Source organism: Sparus aurata, chromosome 7 (genome assembly GCF_900880675.1).
Source record: "Sparus aurata chromosome 7, fSpaAur1.1, whole genome shotgun sequence".
Classification (NCBI taxonomy): domain Eukaryota; kingdom Metazoa; phylum Chordata; class Actinopteri; order Spariformes; family Sparidae; genus Sparus; species Sparus aurata.
In genome coordinates this window covers 16,410,622-16,430,838 of record NC_044193.1, presented here as the reverse complement: position 1 = coordinate 16,430,838, position 20,217 = coordinate 16,410,622, and the positions used below count along the sequence as shown (strand labels likewise).

The following is a 20,217-nucleotide window of genomic DNA, read 5'->3' as shown; positions in this document are numbered from 1 at the left end:
TTAAAACAAATTAACAGAAAAACAAAGTTGTTTTTCTGTTATTTTAATTTGGTTCTGAAACGGAAAAACCAAAGAACGAAGGGTACACGGATTAAATCGGATTTAATTCCCTCCTCTTTTCTCTACTTTGGTTTGTGTGATGAGAACATGAAGAGTGTTACGGTGTTGTTTTGGTCTGGAACCACAATGCAGAGACCGGAGGCTGGAAATCAGGTTTGAATTATTATTTTTTTTACAGGCCAGCGTTCTTATGGAAATGGCCTGTGAGGAGGCCAGGCAGGCTGGCTGGGTTGTCTGGTGGCGGTGTGCAGGGACCTCAGGTGAGTCAGTGGATCAGGAAGCAGAACAGAGTGGCGCTGGAGGTTCTGCACACGAGGGAAACAAAATATGAGTATGAGACATAGCCCAGACAGGGAAAAACACTGGAGCACAAGAGAAATCTCAACACTAGAAAATGCATAAAAGATAGCTGAATTCAATAGCAAGCAGCAGTGATATAATCACCATACAGGATGGAACAATCTGGCACCAGAGTGGAGAAGAGGCCAGGATTAAACAGAAGTTGACGAGCTGATGAGCTGCAGGTGCACTTATAACTATTGCTTCACAGTCACAATCTGTTTTGATACCTGAAACTGTCAGGTTTCTTGTAGGTGACCCAGCTATGGTAATGTATTGAAAGATAAATTTACAATTTAGCTCTACGTGTTTAGTTAATGGACATTAACGGCTTTGGATGTTCTTAAACAGTGGTAAATAAAGCTAGATAGGTGATTTTGAATTTACTGAAAGGGAGATGATTCTATCACCCCAATCCTATTATCCCCCCCATCCAAAGCTCCTATCACCACCTCAATAAAGCCCTTTGTTTTCTGACAATTTTCTTAGATGTGAGAAATCCTACTTTTGTTAAAGCATAAAGGGCTTTAGGACAGGCATTTGAGATGACAGTGATGCCCAGTGAGAAGGATATGCCTGCTTTTGCCTTTTTATGGTCTGTCGGATACAAATATTGTCTAAAAGGAGTGAGACCTCATGGCACAAACTGATTTCTCTCTCTGTATCACACATATTTCTCTGGTGAGATTCTCAGTGTGCTGTTACAATATGCATAAATCCTAACACTACCTGACAACCTATCTGATAGCCAGGGAGAAAGCACAGTGGTCCTACTAACTCGAGCCTCACAGCAGTACATGTGAATGTATAAAGGGGCTCTGAAAATGTTGTGGCATGCTGAAAGCTGGTGGTTACTTAATGTTAGCTGAATGTCTGTTTTTTCTTGTCATGTTACATTCTGCTCACAAATGGCCAATTAAAATATGATAAATACATGTACATTGTTACAAATTTGACATAAAGCCCCTTTAAATAGCAACAAACCCATAGGAACGGGACTTCATTGGACACTGACTGCACACTTCGTTGTCAGTGTCTCCGTCATTGTCAGTGTCTCATGCAGTACTTTATTCATACAGAGTATGAGATGAGTGTGTGACGTCTGTGGGTCCTTAAACAGAAGTCCAGCTGTTGCTGAATCACTCTTCAGAGAACCCAAACAGCCCTTAGTCTTTAAGACTATTCAAGAATCTCAAGACAATGGAAAGACACACAGTATGAAGTGCGTGAATGTGTGTGAATGTGCATATTACCAGAGGTTCCTTGAGTGTACACGAGTCAGTGTCTTCCTCTTCCTCTGCATCATAAACAGAAATGCCTCGGTAACCCCCTTCTTTGTAGCAGTAATGGATGAATCTAAAAAGAGAGGTCAGTGTATGATGCATGTAGGAGCATTTGAGGTATGTATCTGTCCAAGCCTTCCCTCTCCACTGAAACAGAATTAGAGTAATGAGAACTTTATGAGGACCTTACTTGTTCCATATCTGGGCAGTTTTCAAAATTCTTGGGTCTCCAACCACAATCAGTAAGGCTCGTGCTCTGGTCAAGGCCACGTTGAACCTCTGTGGAGATAGTTTCAATTATGCCTTTGCCACACTACATGACTATCAAAGTTGTCAGATCGTTTTACTTTTCAAACTACACAGGTTTCTGTCTTATAATTGCGAGTTTTGTAGTCGTTGATGTTAGCACTGTAACTGATCAGAAGCAGAGTGGTAACACATTACAAGATCAGACAAATGAGATGCGACATGGGAATGATGGCAACAGAAAAATATGTTTCGTAGAATGGAGAAAGGGTAGGTGTTATGAACTACCCTGGGAGATGTGAAGCAGGTGAAGTGTGAGGGCCGGGTGAGGTCAAGGTAGACTGATCCACAAATACACAACACAGAAACATGTCACGAGATGGGAGGTAGCTCACTGAACCCCGTGAGTGGGTGGAGTTGAGGAATCAGTATCACCTGGTCCGGGGGGGAGGCGGAGGTTGAAGACAACTTCCGGGGTTTCAAGGAGAGAGAGAGAGAGAGACCGGGCCGGCGACACACACACTCACACACTGCACCGGAGTCACACACCAAATGAACTAAGAACCAAGTGCCGAATCGAGCGAGCTGGCCGGCTGTGGAGCTGCTGTGGCCATATAGCGACGGGGACGCCCTGAGCTACGGCCTCGCCGAGTCCGGTCGTGCCGGGTCGTACCGGGTCCAGAAGCAGTACGGAAGGAGCGGGTAAGTGAAGCAACTCCCATGCTCAGTTAGTTACACACACCTAGACAGATACACAAACTCACGTTCTGTACATACACCTGCGAGAGGTAACCACAGGAGCAAGCGGGAGGCTTAAATCAGGTCAGGCATAGTTTGATAATGTTAAACGAGCAACCCATATTTACATGCTGTACTGTTGCAGTCCCGTTTGTCCACGTGTGTTACAGTAGGAGAGAACTGTTTTTGTAATGAAAACATGGAACTGCTTGCTTGTGTTGTAGTTCAGCAAGGATGAAATGGTTACCAATTCCGAATAGCGTGTATGTATTCTGAAAGAACCTGCAGCCTGTTATTGTGTGTGCTCCATCCAAACAGATGCATAATTAGGTTTAGTGAGCTACTGTGGATAACTGCAGAGGAGAGGAGAGAGGAGGAAAGGAGAGGAGGGTGTTCTCTCATTGGCTGTAGCTCACTCCTGGCTCCCTGACCCATTGACAAATCAAACAGATATTAAGCCATGCTAAACATCCAGAAGGCAACATGTCAGCGAGCTGTCAGCCAGCTCCTGAATTGTGAATTTAGCTTCAGTGCGCATGGAAAAATGAGCACCTGTGAGTAGATCCACTAGTGCTTAAATTGTGGACATTAGAGGTTTCAGTAAAAATCTGTTTCTCTTCATTAATATTGAAGTTTTTGTGTGTTTGTGTAATGTTTCTCACCTTCTCATTATCTATAAAGCCCAGAGTGCATTGCTTGTGGGAAGTCAGTTTGGGAAAACTGCGCACTGTGGACAAAATAACCACGTTGAACTCTTTACCCTGAAACTGCTCAACTGAGCCAACCTATGAAAAATACAAAAGCAAGGTATGTTAATGAAGTTCCAAGCGCTCAAGCATGTTTTGCAGCAAGCATAAACACATCACTTTGTATCTTCATACCATGATGTTTTCCAAATTTTCCTCCTTGAGATCTTTGTCCATCTGGATGGCGTTCTGGATCTTCTCCACCTGTCAGAAGACAAAATGAGTCAAGTGTAAGCAAGGTTACCCCAATTAAAATACAGTGACAAACTGGTGTATTGGAGCAAATTTAGGAAATGCAGAAAATACAATTGCGACTTTGTCTATACATTAAACTAGCCATACACCCAATGTATTGACCATTAACAATAAGAGGACCCTCCATTAGCTCAAAGTCCTTAAAGGAGAACTTCGGTCGATTTAAACATGCAGCTTCATTGCTCAAGCTACCCTTGACTTGCGAGTACCGAAGACGCGAACAAATTTGGTCCAGCCATGACAGAGCTCCGTGAACGGAGATGTAGCATTGAACGCTAACTGCATGGGGTCAGAACTTCACGCTGTGTTTTAAGCATCTTAACATGCTCCACATCTCACACCAGAAGTTATGCAACATCAGCAGACACCTTAGCACACAGCACTGTAGCGTGTATGACTCAAACTGAATAAAAAAGTAGTTAAAATAGTGTGTTTGCGCAAGCAGCTACTTACCTGTTTGTTGACATCCGTGTGTTCCGGTAGCTAGACCAAACTAGTCAATCCGTCGAGCGTGCACTTACTCCCTCACTGGCGGAAACGGAAACGTATTCCAGCATTTTCGTGTGTATGTTCATAATGTACATGTCCATGTTACAACCTGTCATGAGCCATGAGCCTTACAATAGCCTGTTAAGCCTGTTAAGTGCACACTCGGTGGATACGCTAGTTTGGTCTAGCTACCGGAAGACGCGGATGTCAACAAACAGGTAAGTAGCTCCTTGCACAAACACACTATTTTAACTTCTTTTTTATTCATTTTGAGTCATACATGCTACAGTGCTGTGTGCTAAGGTGTCTGCTGATGTTGCATAACTTCTGGTGTGAGATGTGGAGCATGTTAAGATGCTTAAAACACAGCGTGAAGTTCTGACCCCATGCAGTTAGCGTTCAATGCTACATCTCCGTTCACGGAGCTCTGTAATGGCTGGACCAAATTTGTTCGCGTCTTTGGTACTCGCAAGTCAAGGGTAGCTTGAGCAATGAAGCTGCATGTTTAAATCGACCGAAGTTCTCCTTTAAATAGTCCTTAAATTTAGCTGGGGGTTTCACTTGGCCAGAAGCCCAGACAAGAACGATATTCTGAAAACAAAACATGCAGCCGCAGAATGGATGTATAAATATGTGCTATAATGGATTTTTTTTCAACCTGTAACCTTGGTGGAAGGTTGTTTTTTTTTTTTTTGATCAAATTTTTATTGATACAATATATGTGTAGATTCCATAAAAGTACAAGTTTGAAGTTTAAAACATCAAGGAAATCTTACACCTTACAGAAACATATACAGAACAAAACGTCCCCGCCTCCCCCAGCCCATGGCGACCCCCTTACCAACCCCTGCCCCTGATCTTTCAACCTCTCAAGAAAATAAAAAGTAAAATAGAAGAAAATGAAAATATACACACATATATATGTATATATATATATATATATATATATATATATATATATATACACCAGGGTTCTCCCCAGACGGTGGAACAGCGGCGCTGCGCCGCTCTACCGCTCGGTCAGCGCCGCTATACTCCGCGCGTGACAGTGTCGAGCGTCCGTCCGTCCGTCCGTCCGCCGTCCCCCGGTTGACGGCTAGGAGCTCCCGGCTGACGGCGATGAGCGTCCGTCCGTCCCCCGGCTGACGGAGTTGATGACCGGCTGTCCGTACGTCCGTGTCTCCCCCCCCCCCCCGGACTGACGTTGACGAGCGGTCCCCCCCCCCGGACTGACATTGACGAGCGGTCGCGCCCCCCCCCCCCCCCCCTGGGGAGAACCCTGTACACACATACATACACACATACATACATACCCATATACATATACATACATATACACACACATACAGGTGAATAAATTAATATAATTCAAACACAGAAAGAAGAAGAAAAAGGAAAATGATAAAAGTAATAATCACATGTTAACGCTGCACTCTTTCCTTGATCAGATAGTAAGCTACATCCCATGCTTTTAGGGTTTTCATACTTGCTCCATGCACCCTAGCCACAGATCTCTCCATCATAACTATGTCCAGAAATGAGTTGGCCCACTGCTGCCAACCGCAAGGCCAACATTTTCTTTGCTGCAGTGAGACCAGCCCATAATATACGCATCTGCTGTAGAGATAATTCTAGACTAGAGTCATCGTTAAGTAAAAGTAAGGTCGGTGACAGTGGAATAGTTACTTCAAGCATGTCACTTAAAGTGGAACATAAGTGTCTCCAAAAGGCATATACGTCGGGTCATTCCCAAAACATATGTAAAAATGACCCTGGAACATGAAGTGTACATAAGTCACAGTTAGGAGATGGGATGATTTTCATGGCATGGCGTTTTCTTGGAGTGAGATACATCCTATGTATACATTTAAAATGGATTAGTTGGTGATTAGGGTTTTTGGAAGTATCCTGTAGGTTTTCCCATACTGTGTCCCAGCAAATCTCTTCCTCATCTGTAAAGGGAATATCCCTACTCCAAACAGTTTCTACTGCTAGTGGGACACGAGGTTGAGAGATAAATTTATAAACTTTAGAAACCATCTGTTGGAACAATTATGCTTATATTATCAGTTTCTTGCATTGCATTGATATAACCTGCTTGTCTTCCTTTATATGTTTGTGGAAATGTACCGAGCTCCTGGAAAAGTACTACGAAGAAACACACTCACCCTCCGACGGGACCACAAGGCCTCGAATGGCATCTTGTGTGAATAACTGATGGTGGACATCATAAGAATGTTTGTGTGAAGGATAGATGCTGAAGGCCATAGGTCCGAAAGTGTGTATGTGTACTTCTCCATCGTGCATAACAACTGTATGACTCATATGTACTGTCAAAGAGCCAATCATATATGTTTACGCCCTGTTGTAGGTGAATAAAAGATGCTTGGGGAGAGCAGCTCATTGGAACTCAGGAGCCCAGACTTTGTGTGCTGACTTCTGCTCTTCCCCTTTGCCTAGAAAGACAATCTCCGTGTCCGTGTCTCATTTCTTAACAGATTTAAACCCAACACCATCCCACGTATTTGCTTTTGTACAGCAAACAATCTATGCAATGGATGTGTTAGAAGAGGTACACTCCATGGGACACCATATGCCTTCATGGCAGATCTCAATTGCAAGTAAAAGAAAAATGATGTGCCTGGTAAATCATATTCAGCTCTTAGATCATTAAAAGCCCTTGGATCATCGTCGTCATACAAGTCTCCAAGAGTATTAACTCCTCTGCCCGTCCATTGTGGAAAGGAAAATGGTGTATTGCCAATAAGAAGAGAAAAATTATTAAAAACAGGGGAATGGTTATGCCACTTGAGATCTACTCCAACATGTTTCATTGCAGAGCGGCAAGTCATCAGCAAAAAAGAAATCAGAGGGCCTAGACATTTATTAACTTTTTTAGATGGTATTTTGGAGTACAACAGGTCTTGTAGTCTATGAGGTTGTGAAAGGTTTTCTTCAATTTGTCTCCAAGATACAGAAGCATTGGGATCAAACCATACAGATAGGGGGCGAAGAACAAAGGACCAGAAATACACCTTGAAGTTAGGTAGAGCTAATCCCCCCTGCGTCCTATCTCACTGAAGAGTTCTCAACTTCAAGCGCGGTCTTTTCCCATTCCATACAAATTTAGATATGCACGAATGTAATTTTTCCCAATACCCCTTTGGAGGTGCGAGAGGAACCATAGAAGAATAGAAGTTTATGCGAGGAAGTACGTCCATTTTTACAATAGATATGCGAGCTTGAAAAGAATTTGGAAGCTTAGACCAACGTTCAAGGTCCATCTCGACTTGATTATATATGCCTTGAAAGTTTTTTGTTGCTATAGAGGATGTAGAAGGGAATATGTCAACCCTAAGATACCTAAATTGCCTTACTACTGGCTTGGTGGAAGGTTGTTGTGCCTACTTATACATGTCAAATTTACTTCAGAAAGGAAATTCTTGTTTCTGAGTTAAGTATAGTTAAAACCAAGTGATTTTATTTGTTTAATTATACATTTAGAATATACTCAACTTTCTTCAAAGCATATAAGACAAAAATGTCTCTGAAGTGTATTTTTTGCCTCTGAATGGCCACAAATCTGACTTGAAGTCAGTATCCAGGTCTATTAACATTTTCACAGATTATGGTAAGAATATACTCACTTGTTTACTGTATGGGGTAATGATGCCTATTTCTTTTGGTCCAATTTTGGTCACACTATTTTTGTGAAGATGGGTAACAATGGCTTTTAAGTATTCCTTCAACACCTCCACCTCTGCCATGTTGTAAGCAGAAGGACAGTTGGCTTCATGTTCATCAGTTCCTGCCACTCCATGGAAGATCAAAGGGAAATCCTGAGACACACAGAGAGAAATGAGAATGGGGTGGAAAAAGAGAGAGAGAGAGAGAGAGAAAAAGAGAGAAATGCATTTGTGTGCATGTGTGTTAAAGTTACTTTCTTGGGCAGTAGTTCCCATTTGCAGTATGGAATGCATTTCTCTACATGAGCAAAGGCTTGAAGTTCTCCTTTATAGAAGAGCCTGTTGGGAATTTTCAAGATCGCAGGATGGGACCTGAGAGACAGTGAATAGCAAAGAAATGTAAACCAAAGTTACGACAAAGCATGGGCAGGTGGACAGAGATATCAAAGAATGGTTTAAGAGCAACATTGTGAGAAGGTAAAGCAACAAATTTAAGTATCACTAATACCGCACCTGTAGTTCCTCAGTAATTTGGTGATAAAGTGGTTGTTAAACCCGTGTGTGTCGTCTGACTTGTAAAGGTCAATGTCCCTCATCAGACGCTCCAACATGGACAGACCTGCACAAAGTAGCTTTCTTCAAATTTCCTGAGGTAAAAACACTTGAACTTTCACTGTTATTTTCAGATTTAGCATCAAATCAACCCTTGATACACTTGATCTTACCATTTGATGGTTTAGAAACATCACAGACTCTAATTTATTTGTTTAAAAAGGGATATACATTGCTCACCGAAGCCATTATCCTCTGCCATTCTGGATGAGATGACTGGGCCCAACTGTTTAGGGTCTCCAGCCAGCACCACCTGGCATTTACCGGGGTCCATCAAACCTGTGGTGCAAACACAGAAACGTTAAGAGTACCCGCTATACAGAATATCAACTGCTGTATAGAACACAGTTATGATATAACATGACACCTTGCTTTGTCACCTGATATAGGGATGAGACACTCTGTTTCTGTAGTCTGACCTGCCTCATCCACAAATATGTAAGAGAAATGGCAAACAGGAATCCCTGCTGCCACAAGCCTGAAGAGTTAGAGAGAGCAAATCCAAATGTTTAGATAAAAAAAAAATAATAATACCAAATAAAAATAAAAATGCACTTGCAGGAACACGTGCTATTTAAGATGAAGGCTTCATAACTGCCTTGCACCAGAGATAGTTGGATTTTGTATTTACAAATCAAAGCACTCAAAGAAGTGGAGATCTTGAGAGATCAAGTTAGTGGACAGTGTGAGTGCTTTAAATCTCCAAGACGTTAATGTCTGTAACCATGTGAGTGTAAAATAGGTAAACATATGTCAATAAACATTTACTTCACAGACTTAAAGTGAAACTCTTGCCAAAATGCCACCTGTGAATGTATGCGTCAAACCTTTGTGTAAAACCATAATTAGGACGAAAGAGGCACTTTTAAGATTTACCGTATTTTTGTTTTCAGCTCAAACTCATTTTCAATGGGAGTGCATGGGGCACTTTTACGCTAGCATCAAAATCACTATTTTAAAACACTAAGAAGACTCAACACAACATGAAACTTTGCTCGTAGTATCACCAGGGTCTCTAGACATAGCTCAACTGAACCACATACACTCTACCCATGTTCTCAATGCTCATGTTCTTGTGTAGAGACCCTGGTGATACTACGAGCAACGTTTTACATTGTGTCGAGCCTTCTTAGTGTTTTAAAAATAGCAATTTTGATGCTAGCATAAATGTGCCCCATGCATTCCCATTTAAAATGAGTTTGAGCTGAAAACAAAAATACGGTAAATCTTAAAAGTGCCTCTTTCGTCATAATTATGGTTTTACACAAAGGTTTGACTCATACATTCACAGGTTGCATTTTGGCAAGAGTTTAACTTCGAAAATCTTGAATTCTTAAATTATGCCTTTACACGAAGGTTTGACAATTCAAACATGACAACTTCAAGTGGACCTTAAGAAATCATTTAATGTAAAAAAAAAACAGCTATAAAATGTTTTTCTGCCAATGGCTATAGCAGTCAATGGTGTCTGCTGTTGTTAGCCAGGAGGATAAAAGCAATAGTATGCCGTGCTATTGAGCCAGTATGACCACAATACCTGTAAATAAAAAAAATCCTCATAAATATTTTATAAAGAACAACAACAAACATAAAATGTGTTTACTTTGTGAATTAAACAATATTATTACAATGTACTTACTTAATATTATAGAAATTAAGTTTCTGATGTAATTTACTGTATTAACCACTGTACCTTCCGGCAGTTTGCAGGGTAGTGAAGATGATTTTATACCGCATGAGGTCCCGTTTAGTGGGAATCCTAACGGCCTCGCCGATCAGGTTGCAGTGAAACTACAGAAAAAACACACATATTACATATTCACACAAGCACATATAATGTACACGTAGATACACAGAAACAAGAATCTAGTCAAATTTTCTATTTTAGGTCATTTTTTGTTTAATCTTGACCTTTACTTGACTTACTTACATTGTTATTCTATTAGAACTGTTTTTTGCATTTGAATTTGATTTAATTATCCGAAGAATGAATGAATGATTTTAGAAAAGTTAAATTAGTTAAACAAATAAGCATAATAAATGAAAAATATGTTACAAATTTAGGATGCCAGACACAAGGTTAACAATTAAACAAGCTTTATCAAATAAATACCAAAAGTCAACAAGGAACCAACAAAAGAGGGCTGAAGATCCCGGCCAAAAGGAACAAAAGATGGAAGATGCTGGACCAACCATGCAATGGGCAGTTGTTCCTCTCATCTTCCCCTAAACTACCTTAATGGAAACTAATCCTAAAAGAGGCGAATAACTGAACCACCGGTAACCTCCAGCCCAAACTAATGCAATAAACTAAAATAACAAAACCCCAGCACCTAACATGCATGGATGTTGAAAACCAAACCTGTTTGAGACAAAAGACAAAAGAGGTGAGGCGAGAAGACTCCTCACAAGTGTGCTGCTGCCTGTGTGTGTGATCTCCATGCTCAACTGTTCCTGGACTCTCACTTTTCTATTGGATTGTACATTTTTGAAGCAATCTCTGGCACAACAATTTCCTTAGGGATTAATAAAGTTTTATCTTATCTTAAAAATGTGTTATTCTTCTTATTCCTGTAGTTAAATGTTTGAGCTTCACTGTACTGTGAAATGTGTTTGTGCATGCTGTGCTATGTATTTTCATATTCATACAATGAGCTTCCCTGTATATCCAATTCTAAGAGGCCCAGCCTACGAGCATAATTTGTGACATCATTAGTAGATTGAAAGCCAATGCTGGTCCAATACTCAGCATAGACTAAATCACAATCAGTGTGTTTACATGACACTCAAGAAAACCGAATTATTGGGTTAGTCTGACTATGAACGGTTTTAAAGATGCACGTATACACCCTAGTCAGACTAAAATCGGACCGGATCGGATTTCTCATAGTCGAATTAAAGCACCCAGATTATTCGATTGATAGTCGCATTACTCCTGCATGTATACGTTCCAGCGGATCGGATCAGATTTTGCGTTCTGCGCAGGCACGAGATTTTTCCCCGGGGCTGTGAGCCGGAAGTAGATGGACAGCGGCGGCGTCTTTCCTCTGAAATCACCGCAAGAAAGAGCGCCATTGTGCACCTAGTTTGTGAAATTATCATGTACACCATATACGAAGTGTACAAAGATGTAGCTTCGTCTCGCTCTTCGTACGCCATCTTTATTGAATGCCGAGGCAGCTGGTGACGTAAAGAGGTCAGCCGGAGTTGTTTCTGTTACCACTAGTTATAATGGGAACAGCGCCACCTAGCGTATGACATGCTCCGGCCCAATAATCCGATTTTCTCACCGGCATGTATACTCGGATAATTGCAGTTGTCTGGTTGAGTAGCATAGTCGAACTATGGCTGTAATCCGACTAAGCTGTGCATGTAAACGCACTGAATGATATCAACAACAGTCCCTTTAGGGTAGAAAACATAAAGAAACAACAGAATATCAAAGAATGAAAGATGATTTTTGATGAATGTGAAATAGCAGAACTCCTCATAAAGCGATCGTGCCTTTGTGATTTTCATAAATAAACCATGTCAGAAATTGTGGTATGCGTGATTTCTTACCAATTATTTGTGTTGTTTCTATACTCGTGTCTATGTTTATTTTTGAGAAACTCAAAAAAGAAAATCCAGACCTTTCTAATGTAGGGAATTTTTTCCACAGGAAAGGTGGCAGCATACAACCGATAAAGATGGTGCTTGTCCACGTTGCCTTCTGCAATCTTCTCACAGAGATGATCGATGGCATTGTTGGAAGGAGCGCAAGCCAGGATCTTGCATGATTCCTGAGTTTCCAGTATTTGATTGATGGCTCCCACCAAAGTCACTGTTTTGCCTGACCAAGACAAAATACATTATTTTTTATGCCCGTAAATAAAATCAACATTTGAGCATCAGTGGGCATTCACATATGCATGTACAGTACCTGTGCCAGGTGGACCGAATACCAGATAAGGGGCAGGCTTTGCTGTACCAGCTATAATGTGTTTAATGGCTTTGCGCTGCTCTGGGTTGCTCTCGAACTCTAACAGCCTGATGACAGAGAGACAGAGATGAACAGGAATAGAAACAGAGAAGTGTCAAAGATAGGGGAGTCTGGGTTTACATGCAATTTAGTTGCACAGGAAATTTTTTTTTAACTCAGATGTGATAAAAACATAAAAGCCCACAGACTCAGTGCACAAAAACATTAGTATGACCTTGTTTGTATCACATATTTCAAATGTTTTCCCTGGATCTTTGATCTTGAGTTACTCTGACCTGGGTAGATGTGGATTGTGGGAAGATTGTTTTCCAGTAGGGAACAGCACCTCCACCAGGTTGCGTGGTTTCACGGATGCCACTGCTCTATGCTGGACACGCAGGGGTAAACGGTCAAGAGCGAAGTCAACACTGAACCTAGAGTTGTCCTTGAAATCACTCTGAAACCTGCATTCAAATTCACACATTCACATTAAAACCACGACCACCACCATGTCCTGTGTGAACAGAACTAGAAATAGACAATTTTCCTCTAGTAAGTATGAAATTTCTCACCAGAAATTACCAAATTACACTAATGTGACTAACTTATTCTGGTTCCATAATGCTGTCAGCAATGTGAAGTCAAAGGCAATTTTTTTGTTGATGGGGCGGTTACGGATGCTACGTAGGGTAGGCAGGGCATGTGAGCGGAGCGAGCAGTGAGCAGAGCGTGTGAAATATAGTCGGAGTGCAGAGCGGGTTTTAATCCAAAGGCCAGAGTGATGGTTCCGTTTCGCTCCAGTTCCGCTCCGATACCGCTCTCCACGAGTCTAGGGCATGCACAAGTCCACACAGACTCATGTGTGCCTTCAAGGAGGTCATTCGTTGAGAGATGGAGTTTGTAAAAATATTTTGAAAAGCAAGCAGACACCGTCCCCCAGCTCCTCGCCGTCAGCCGGGGGACGGACGGACGGATGGACGCTCGTCACCGTCAGCCGGGGGGGGGGTGCTTTTTTTACGATTTAGGTAGCGGCAGCCCACTAACACCCGCTATAAAGCAGCTAACATTGAAAATGAGTATAGTGGCGCTGAGCTAGCAGTATAGCGGCGCAGCGCCGCTGTTCCACCGTCTGGGGAGAACCCTGCAGGTCATATAGGTGCAACGTCAGGAATTGCTCCCTCTTTTAAATTTGAGCGAGCATGGAGTGAATGAAATTTTAGGTGAGTGGAGAGCGGTCTTTGAGCGGAGCTGTCTGGTATGACTTTGAGCGATGGAGCAAAGGAGCGAACACCCACGTAGGCGGGGAGCGGAAATTCTCGCAGCTCAGCTCCGCTCACATGCTCTGATGGTAGGTTATGAGTGCTACACATAAATAATGCCTTTTTTTCGAAAATATATCTGATTATTTGCAGTTTGCTCTGCAGACATATAGCCATAACCAAGACCTGTAAACACACTTTAATGTGTGAAATTTGTGGAGTAACTCTGTAATTGCTGAACAGTGGTGCCAAAGAATCTGAAGTTAATCTGAAGTTGAAAATAAAACTGCACTGTGTCTGTGCGGAAAATATTATGACACATTGTAAACACTTGCTAACTACTTTACTTACTTAATGCAACAATGGGTGTGCATGTAGATACACAACCAAACAGAAAAAAACAAAACAAAACAAAAAAAACCTTTTCTTATGGGATTTATCATTTAATCTCATTTGACCCACTGTCCTTACGTTTCATCAAATTGCACGTAGATCTTCTGTGCAGCCACATATTGGACCCAGCCTATGTAAATCTTCTTTCCAACAACTGACTGGTCAACAAGACTCACTCGCGCCAGTGTCCTGGAGAGCTTCTTTAAGTCCCCCAAGACACCTGGCATCTGATGACAAAAAAGTTTATGAGTAAAATACTGTTTATTCTGTAATGTTGGGGTGAAAGATCCAGCCAAAGCAACGGCAATTGTCAGCCATCATGTTTTATTGTGTGAATGTGAGTAGCATCACCTGCAGGATGAATAGGTCTGTCCTGCGCTTGTGTCTGAAAATAGGCACATTGCCCTCATTATAGATTTCAATCTCTTTCTTCATCTGGAACTCCTCAAGATGCAGCAGCAAGTGGAACCTCTCGGAGTAATTGCTCCACTCCAGAGGTCTCTGGAGAGCCCTAAAGAGATCCAATTGACATGGAAACTTTGATGATCTCTGCAGTTTTGTGATTGATTAGAGGCATACTGCTTCAGTGAGTCAGGTTTGATTTTCTTTTTGCAATCAAAAAAGTTGAGTGTTGTTTATGTAATGTTGATAGCTCGATAGAAAGTGCCACAATGCTGGGTAAAAAACCTGAATTGTTTTACTTTCATACAGTAAATTAAATCTGTCACACATTATTTTCACTTTCTCTGTGTGTGCATGTGAAAATACATACGGGTCATAGTCTGTGATGTTTTTAATGTAGTCCGGCATTGCATAACCCTTCAGAGCCACCACAGGCCTACCAAACATCGCTGATATACTGGAGTGGAAGAAAAGGTAGAACACAGGACAGTAATGACCTAGATGACCAATGAATGTTGCAATCAGTAGTGTGTGAATTAGGATGGGTGACATGTGAATGAAGATTGTCAGATTGAGAACCAGAAGGAAATATAACAGATTCTGAAATTGTAACTGTAATAAATCAAACAAGGACTGTTTAAGATGATAAGAAATGCTGAACACAATTTACATACTCACATAAATAACATGAAAATTACATGATATTTACTCTCTATGCTTTTCAGTAGAGGTGCATTCCTTAGTGTGGCTGTTGCATGAGTTTGTGGGGAAGAGCTCTTCACTCGAAGATGTCCAATGTGTGACTTCCAAGAGGCGCATGATCTCAAATTCATGAGAGGCCTGCTGACCCGTTTCAAACTTAAAGACCAGTAACTGTTCAAAGAAGCCTGCATGCTGTGAGTAGAAATGAACGCTGATTTTAAATTCCTCTCCTAGAAAAACACGGTAGAAAAAAAGGTGAGGAAATCAGGCTTTTGTCATTTCTTCAAATATAACATCGTTGTCATTTTCTGTCTTGCATGTTGCATTTTTAGTCGAACCACTTATTGATTTTTAACAGTTGCGTGTGCTGAACAAAACCTGACACACATCTGCCTTAATCACTGCAAAAGGATTATGAACATTCAATTGTCTAAACTTAGATATCTTAATCCTGCAAGGTGGCAAAAAGTGCTTCATTACATTTTTGACGAATTACATGTTGGGTGAGACATTGTTTTTGTTGTTTTGTTTCTCTAAATCTGTCCCATTCAAGTACCTGTAAAAAGGTTAAAAAAAAAACCTGCCAAGATAACATTATTTATACAAACAGACAGAAAAAAAAAAAAAAACTCTGCACCCTTTTAATCTTAGAAGTAGGTTGTCAATTTGATTCTCCTAAAGATTATCAAAGGGCTTGAATGAAGGTGAATATGTCTGCTCTAAATCTTCAAGTCAATTTTAAACTATGCACAGTTGCTGCCTTTGCTACTTGTGTTCTTTCTCCTTGTAAATCCACCATTAAGAATGGTATAAATGATATGGACTTTCAATTGAAGTTGCTCATTCATCACTTGTATCATTATCCTACAACCGCTGACAACTGTACAGACCCTTTCTCAAGTGGGGCACATTACTGTTTGTGTCTCCCTCATACCTGGTCTAACAGGGTGTTGTTTGATAGACTTGATGACATTTCCTTGACAGTCTCTCAAAGTGAAGATATTCTTTACAAGGTCAGAAGCCCAAAAGGTTAAATAAACAGTTGTGACACCAGAGTTCTTCACAGTCAGCGGCACAATTTTCTGTTAGAGAAGAAACACGTTATTATATGCAAACTGTCAGTATTATCACTGCAGCCATGAGAAAAACCAATAGGGTTCCAAAGGTAATAGATTTTCACGATATGTAGTATCAGAATTTCATTATTTTACAGTATAACAGTATTCCACAATTATTATTATTATTATTATTATTATTATCATAATTAGTTACAATGACATTTAAATCCATGAAATGAGAAGGTTTTCTGTGGTTGAACAAAAACCTCATTATAATTGCACCAATGATCAGGTTGTGGCAGACATGAAAACTGACATTAACTAGCAATCTATCTTTAATAGTTCTACTAAGGTAGAATCTAATACTGTACATAGGGAGATCTAGAAGGAATGATAACCGTCAGTTTTCATACCATGATATACCTTGAAAAAGTTATATTGCTGCAACCCAAATACCCAAGCACACACGAAATTCACAATCAACATCAAGAGTTTTGTCTTGATCAATACAAATGTGTTAGATATATTTTTAGTATTAATAATTCATAATTTCACTGTGTTCTGCTTAGTCATTAAAAGGCATGGCTTACTTTAAGTCTTAATCTCCATACTCTCACCTTGTTTTCATACACAGTCAGTTTGATTCTCTCTTCTGTTGACGCAGGGTCTGAGGTTATGGTGACACTGTAATTATTTAGCTGAGCCCTGTTGTGGTGGATGACAAGTCATACAACAAGGCTTGTTTGAAATTATATCATAGATAAAAGCGGACTGTCAAACACGTACAGTACTTCTGTTAGAAAGCTTTGAATAAAACTTTTAGGGTGTCCAGGCCCAAATTCCTCCAGCTGAAATAAAGCCTGCAGAATCAGTGTAAATGCCAGCAAGGACAGAAGACAAGCAGAAGCATAATGAAGGTTTAAAAGCAATCAGTCAGGGTGGCACCTGTCTTCACAGGTGCTAATCAAAGCATAAGAAGTTGTTAAGGCTGGGGCTTTGCCGTATTTGTTCCTAATGTGTATGTCAGTTGTGATAAATGAGCAGAGAGCAGTCTCTATTTTATGTGGAAAATAACTAGTTTCTGCTTTCTTTCAGACTAAAGATTTAAGGAAACAAAAAGGTATTAATGTATTTTTAGAAGTCTAATTGAAGTGCTTCTTACCTGTTTTGCTGGAATAACACTGCCATTTTTAAACGGGCTCCAACTTCTTTTTGGGCCTGCTGCAGTGCCACCTGTGCTTCAACACTGGATATACTTTGAGGTTCATTCTGGTGACCAGAGTCTCCTGGTATTGTGTTGGGTGTTTCAGGAACTACTACGGGCCACATTTCCGGGTGCAGTTCCTGCTGTTGGGGTAAGTGTTAAGATATATTATTTTACCTGTCTGTATTAAGTGCCTGACTGCTATGACAAAATCACTATGCACTAACAAACTGTATTATTAAGAGTTGTACTTATCCTGTTGACCGATGTGATTGAAACAAGCATTGGCCCCATGGTATGAAGGGGTAATACATTGGAGAGATATGCCAGGATAAGAGAAAGAACATAGCATGCCTTTTGTAGGGAGAGACCAAGGTTATGAACTTGTTATTCTAATTTTGCTTGCACGCACATGATGTCCTTGAAAGAATAAGTAGCGGTTAAGGCATGAGCAACAGACAAAGGTTTAGATCTGTTAAAAACATGTCAAAAGATGAACTCAAGACAAGTGCGTGATGAGGAAGATGAAAAACAGTAGTGGGAGGTTCTCTCAATAGGGGCGACGTCTCCAATGACCCGTGCACCAACGACGGGAGAACTAAGTCTTAACCACCGCCCCTCCCTGACTATGGACCAATGAGAAGAGTTACATGCATGTGAACGATATAAAAAAGTATGCAACTAAGAATCTTTATCCTTTACTGGGCGATGGGATGCAGATTAACAGCAATCCGCCGACTGTGATTTATCAAACAGAGAAGGTCCTTGATATCAAGCTATTTGTTTAGTGATACAATTCCAAATAAATGGTAAAACGGGACGTCGTAGTATGTCTTCTCTCAAATAAACGAACACGCTGACATAAGCTCATTTAGTCCTAGTGGTACTGAAAAATAGAATCAAGGGGATAATAAACCCACTGTCTGCATGAGTATAGGAGTTGTGATTTTAGAAAAATCCCTCAGGCCTATGTCTTATCTTGGTTCTGGCTTTTTATAGTTTTGTGATATCAAACCTTCCATTAAAAAACCTGTCAGAATTGTCAAGACTTCTGTCACGCAACAACAAAAAAAGCTACAGATGGATTTGACTACTAGCCTTTTTTTGGTCAGATTTTCAATAGATGTTGCAATAATATCGTTGTCATGCCTTAGCTATAGTATACATACATTTATCCATTTTTATTCAGCAACCCCCTACATTATTTAATGCCAAAAGATGCAATTGCATTAATGCAATTAGTAATACAAGTATAGGCCTAAATATCAGATGTTTTTATTAGCATATCTAAGGAAATGGTTGGAAGAAATACAGATAACTTCACTACCAACAATCAATGTCAAGTAGTTAGCTCGTAAACCTAGTTGGAGTGTAAAAACAGTGAAACTTTGCATTAATTTAGGTCACAACATTAAATAACGTTAAATAAGTGGGTGTACTGCTAACTGCTTCTTTACCTTGCTAGCTAGAAACAGCCCTAACTAACCTTAAACTCAACTCACAGCAAACAACAGCAAGGCGCTCTTTAGCAAATTACAGTAACGCTACTTACTTTTCGTTGGACAGGTAGCAGCGTGGGAAGGTTGGCAAAGTCAAGTTGTTATGAATTTTGTGCTACTGATGATTTGAAGATAAGCGGTTTCCCGGGGAAGTGTATCCTAGCAACCGCAAGTGATGCAGCCCCGTAGAGTTCCAACAGGTGTGTGTTTCCCCTACATAGTATGCCATTTTCTCCCCCCTTAGCTTTGCACTCTGAGGTTGGTTAAGAATCAAAGCTAATTTTGGGTTGGGTTAAATCGATGAGGTAATGTAAGTGTAATGCCAATTTACGTTTTGGCTTAGTTATTTATCGCATGCGTGGTGTCCTGGACGAAAGGAACGATCTTCATTTAGGCCCCTCTTGCTAGATTTCAGACACTGTCACTTTCAAATGAGGGATGCATCGTAACCGCGACAGAGAGCTGCCGCAGATGACTTCATTAAAACTCCTAAGAAGTCCAGCTCCGAGGTGGGTGTATTAGTTTTACTTTAAGTACCGTCAATAGTTATGTGTAGAGACAGAACTACAAACAGGGCCGCATTGTAGTTGTCTTGTCATTCTTGAATAAACCAGCTTGTTAAAGGTAGATAACGTATGAAATGTAGCTATGTTAACCGATCCCTTGAAAGCAGATATTTTGACTTGACAAAACAGGAAGAGCACAGGTGGGACAAATAATGTTAACCATGGCTCTATTGCCACTTAAACCGAACACAGCCCGAATTAATGCTATACATCGACCAGTGCTTTTCCTGCTTTGACAAATCAAAATGTCTGTCGTGAAAAGGGTTTAATGATCTGTTCGATTCAGCAGAAGGATCCTGCCCCTCAAAGTACAGTATTGATACTTTTAAATCTATTCAATCTATTCAAACTGGCATTATTGTAACTAGTGTATGGTTTTAATGTTTATAATTGTTGTATTTTGTTTTTATTATAGCCCTTTTTTCTAACTATATTTTATATACATTTTTATTTACATTTTTCTGTTGCTGTTGTCATTTTTTAAAATATTTTTTCAATTCACTTTTACATGAAACATTTTATTTTATCTCTATATTTATTTGTATTGCTTGTTTTGAGCTTTTATTCTTTTTATTTTAGCTTTTTATTTTTGACTATGCATTTTATTGCAATGTAGTGGTGTCTCCAAACTTGGTTTTGTTTTTTTGATATACCATATTTTTTTTGTTGATTGATTGATTGATTGATTGATTGATTGATTGATTAAAAGTAGGCTCAGA

General features: G+C 40.3%; 1 protein-coding gene and 1 long non-coding RNA gene across 11 annotated transcripts in view; one reads left to right on the top strand and one right to left on the bottom strand.

Moving 5' to 3' along the window:
* Nucleotides 1-203: 203 nt before the first annotated feature.
* Nucleotides 204-19,092, bottom strand: LOC115585842 (putative helicase mov-10-B.1). The gene is made up of 22 exons (XM_030424501.1): nucleotides 18,986-19,092; nucleotides 17,392-17,576; nucleotides 16,847-16,934; nucleotides 16,106-16,253; nucleotides 15,179-15,401; nucleotides 14,840-14,926; nucleotides 14,419-14,578; nucleotides 14,146-14,294; nucleotides 12,712-12,879; nucleotides 12,377-12,483; nucleotides 12,087-12,286; nucleotides 10,148-10,245; nucleotides 8,835-8,932; nucleotides 8,635-8,733; nucleotides 8,356-8,461; nucleotides 8,097-8,214; nucleotides 7,804-7,995; nucleotides 3,548-3,616; nucleotides 3,329-3,451; nucleotides 1,873-1,961; nucleotides 1,653-1,755; nucleotides 204-365 (listed from the first exon to the last, which is right to left on the bottom strand). Exons 2-22 carry the CDS (start codon nucleotides 17,556-17,558, stop codon nucleotides 249-251), a joined length of 2,709 nt encoding a protein of 902 aa, XP_030280361.1. The 5' UTR covers nucleotides 17,559-17,576; nucleotides 18,986-19,092; the 3' UTR covers nucleotides 204-248.
* Nucleotides 18,868-20,217, top strand: part of LOC115585845 (uncharacterized) — a 34,994-nt gene continuing 33,644 nt past the window's right edge. For 3 of the 10 annotated variants that reach the window (XR_003984781.1, XR_003984780.1, XR_003984773.1), the window contains exon 1: nucleotides 19,074-19,441. This is a non-coding gene — a long non-coding RNA (uncharacterized LOC115585845). Of the gene's footprint in view, nucleotides 19,442-20,217 lie in introns of all 10 variants that reach the window. The other 7 variants (XR_003984779.1, XR_003984777.1, XR_003984776.1 and 4 more) reach the window with 6 other exon arrangements.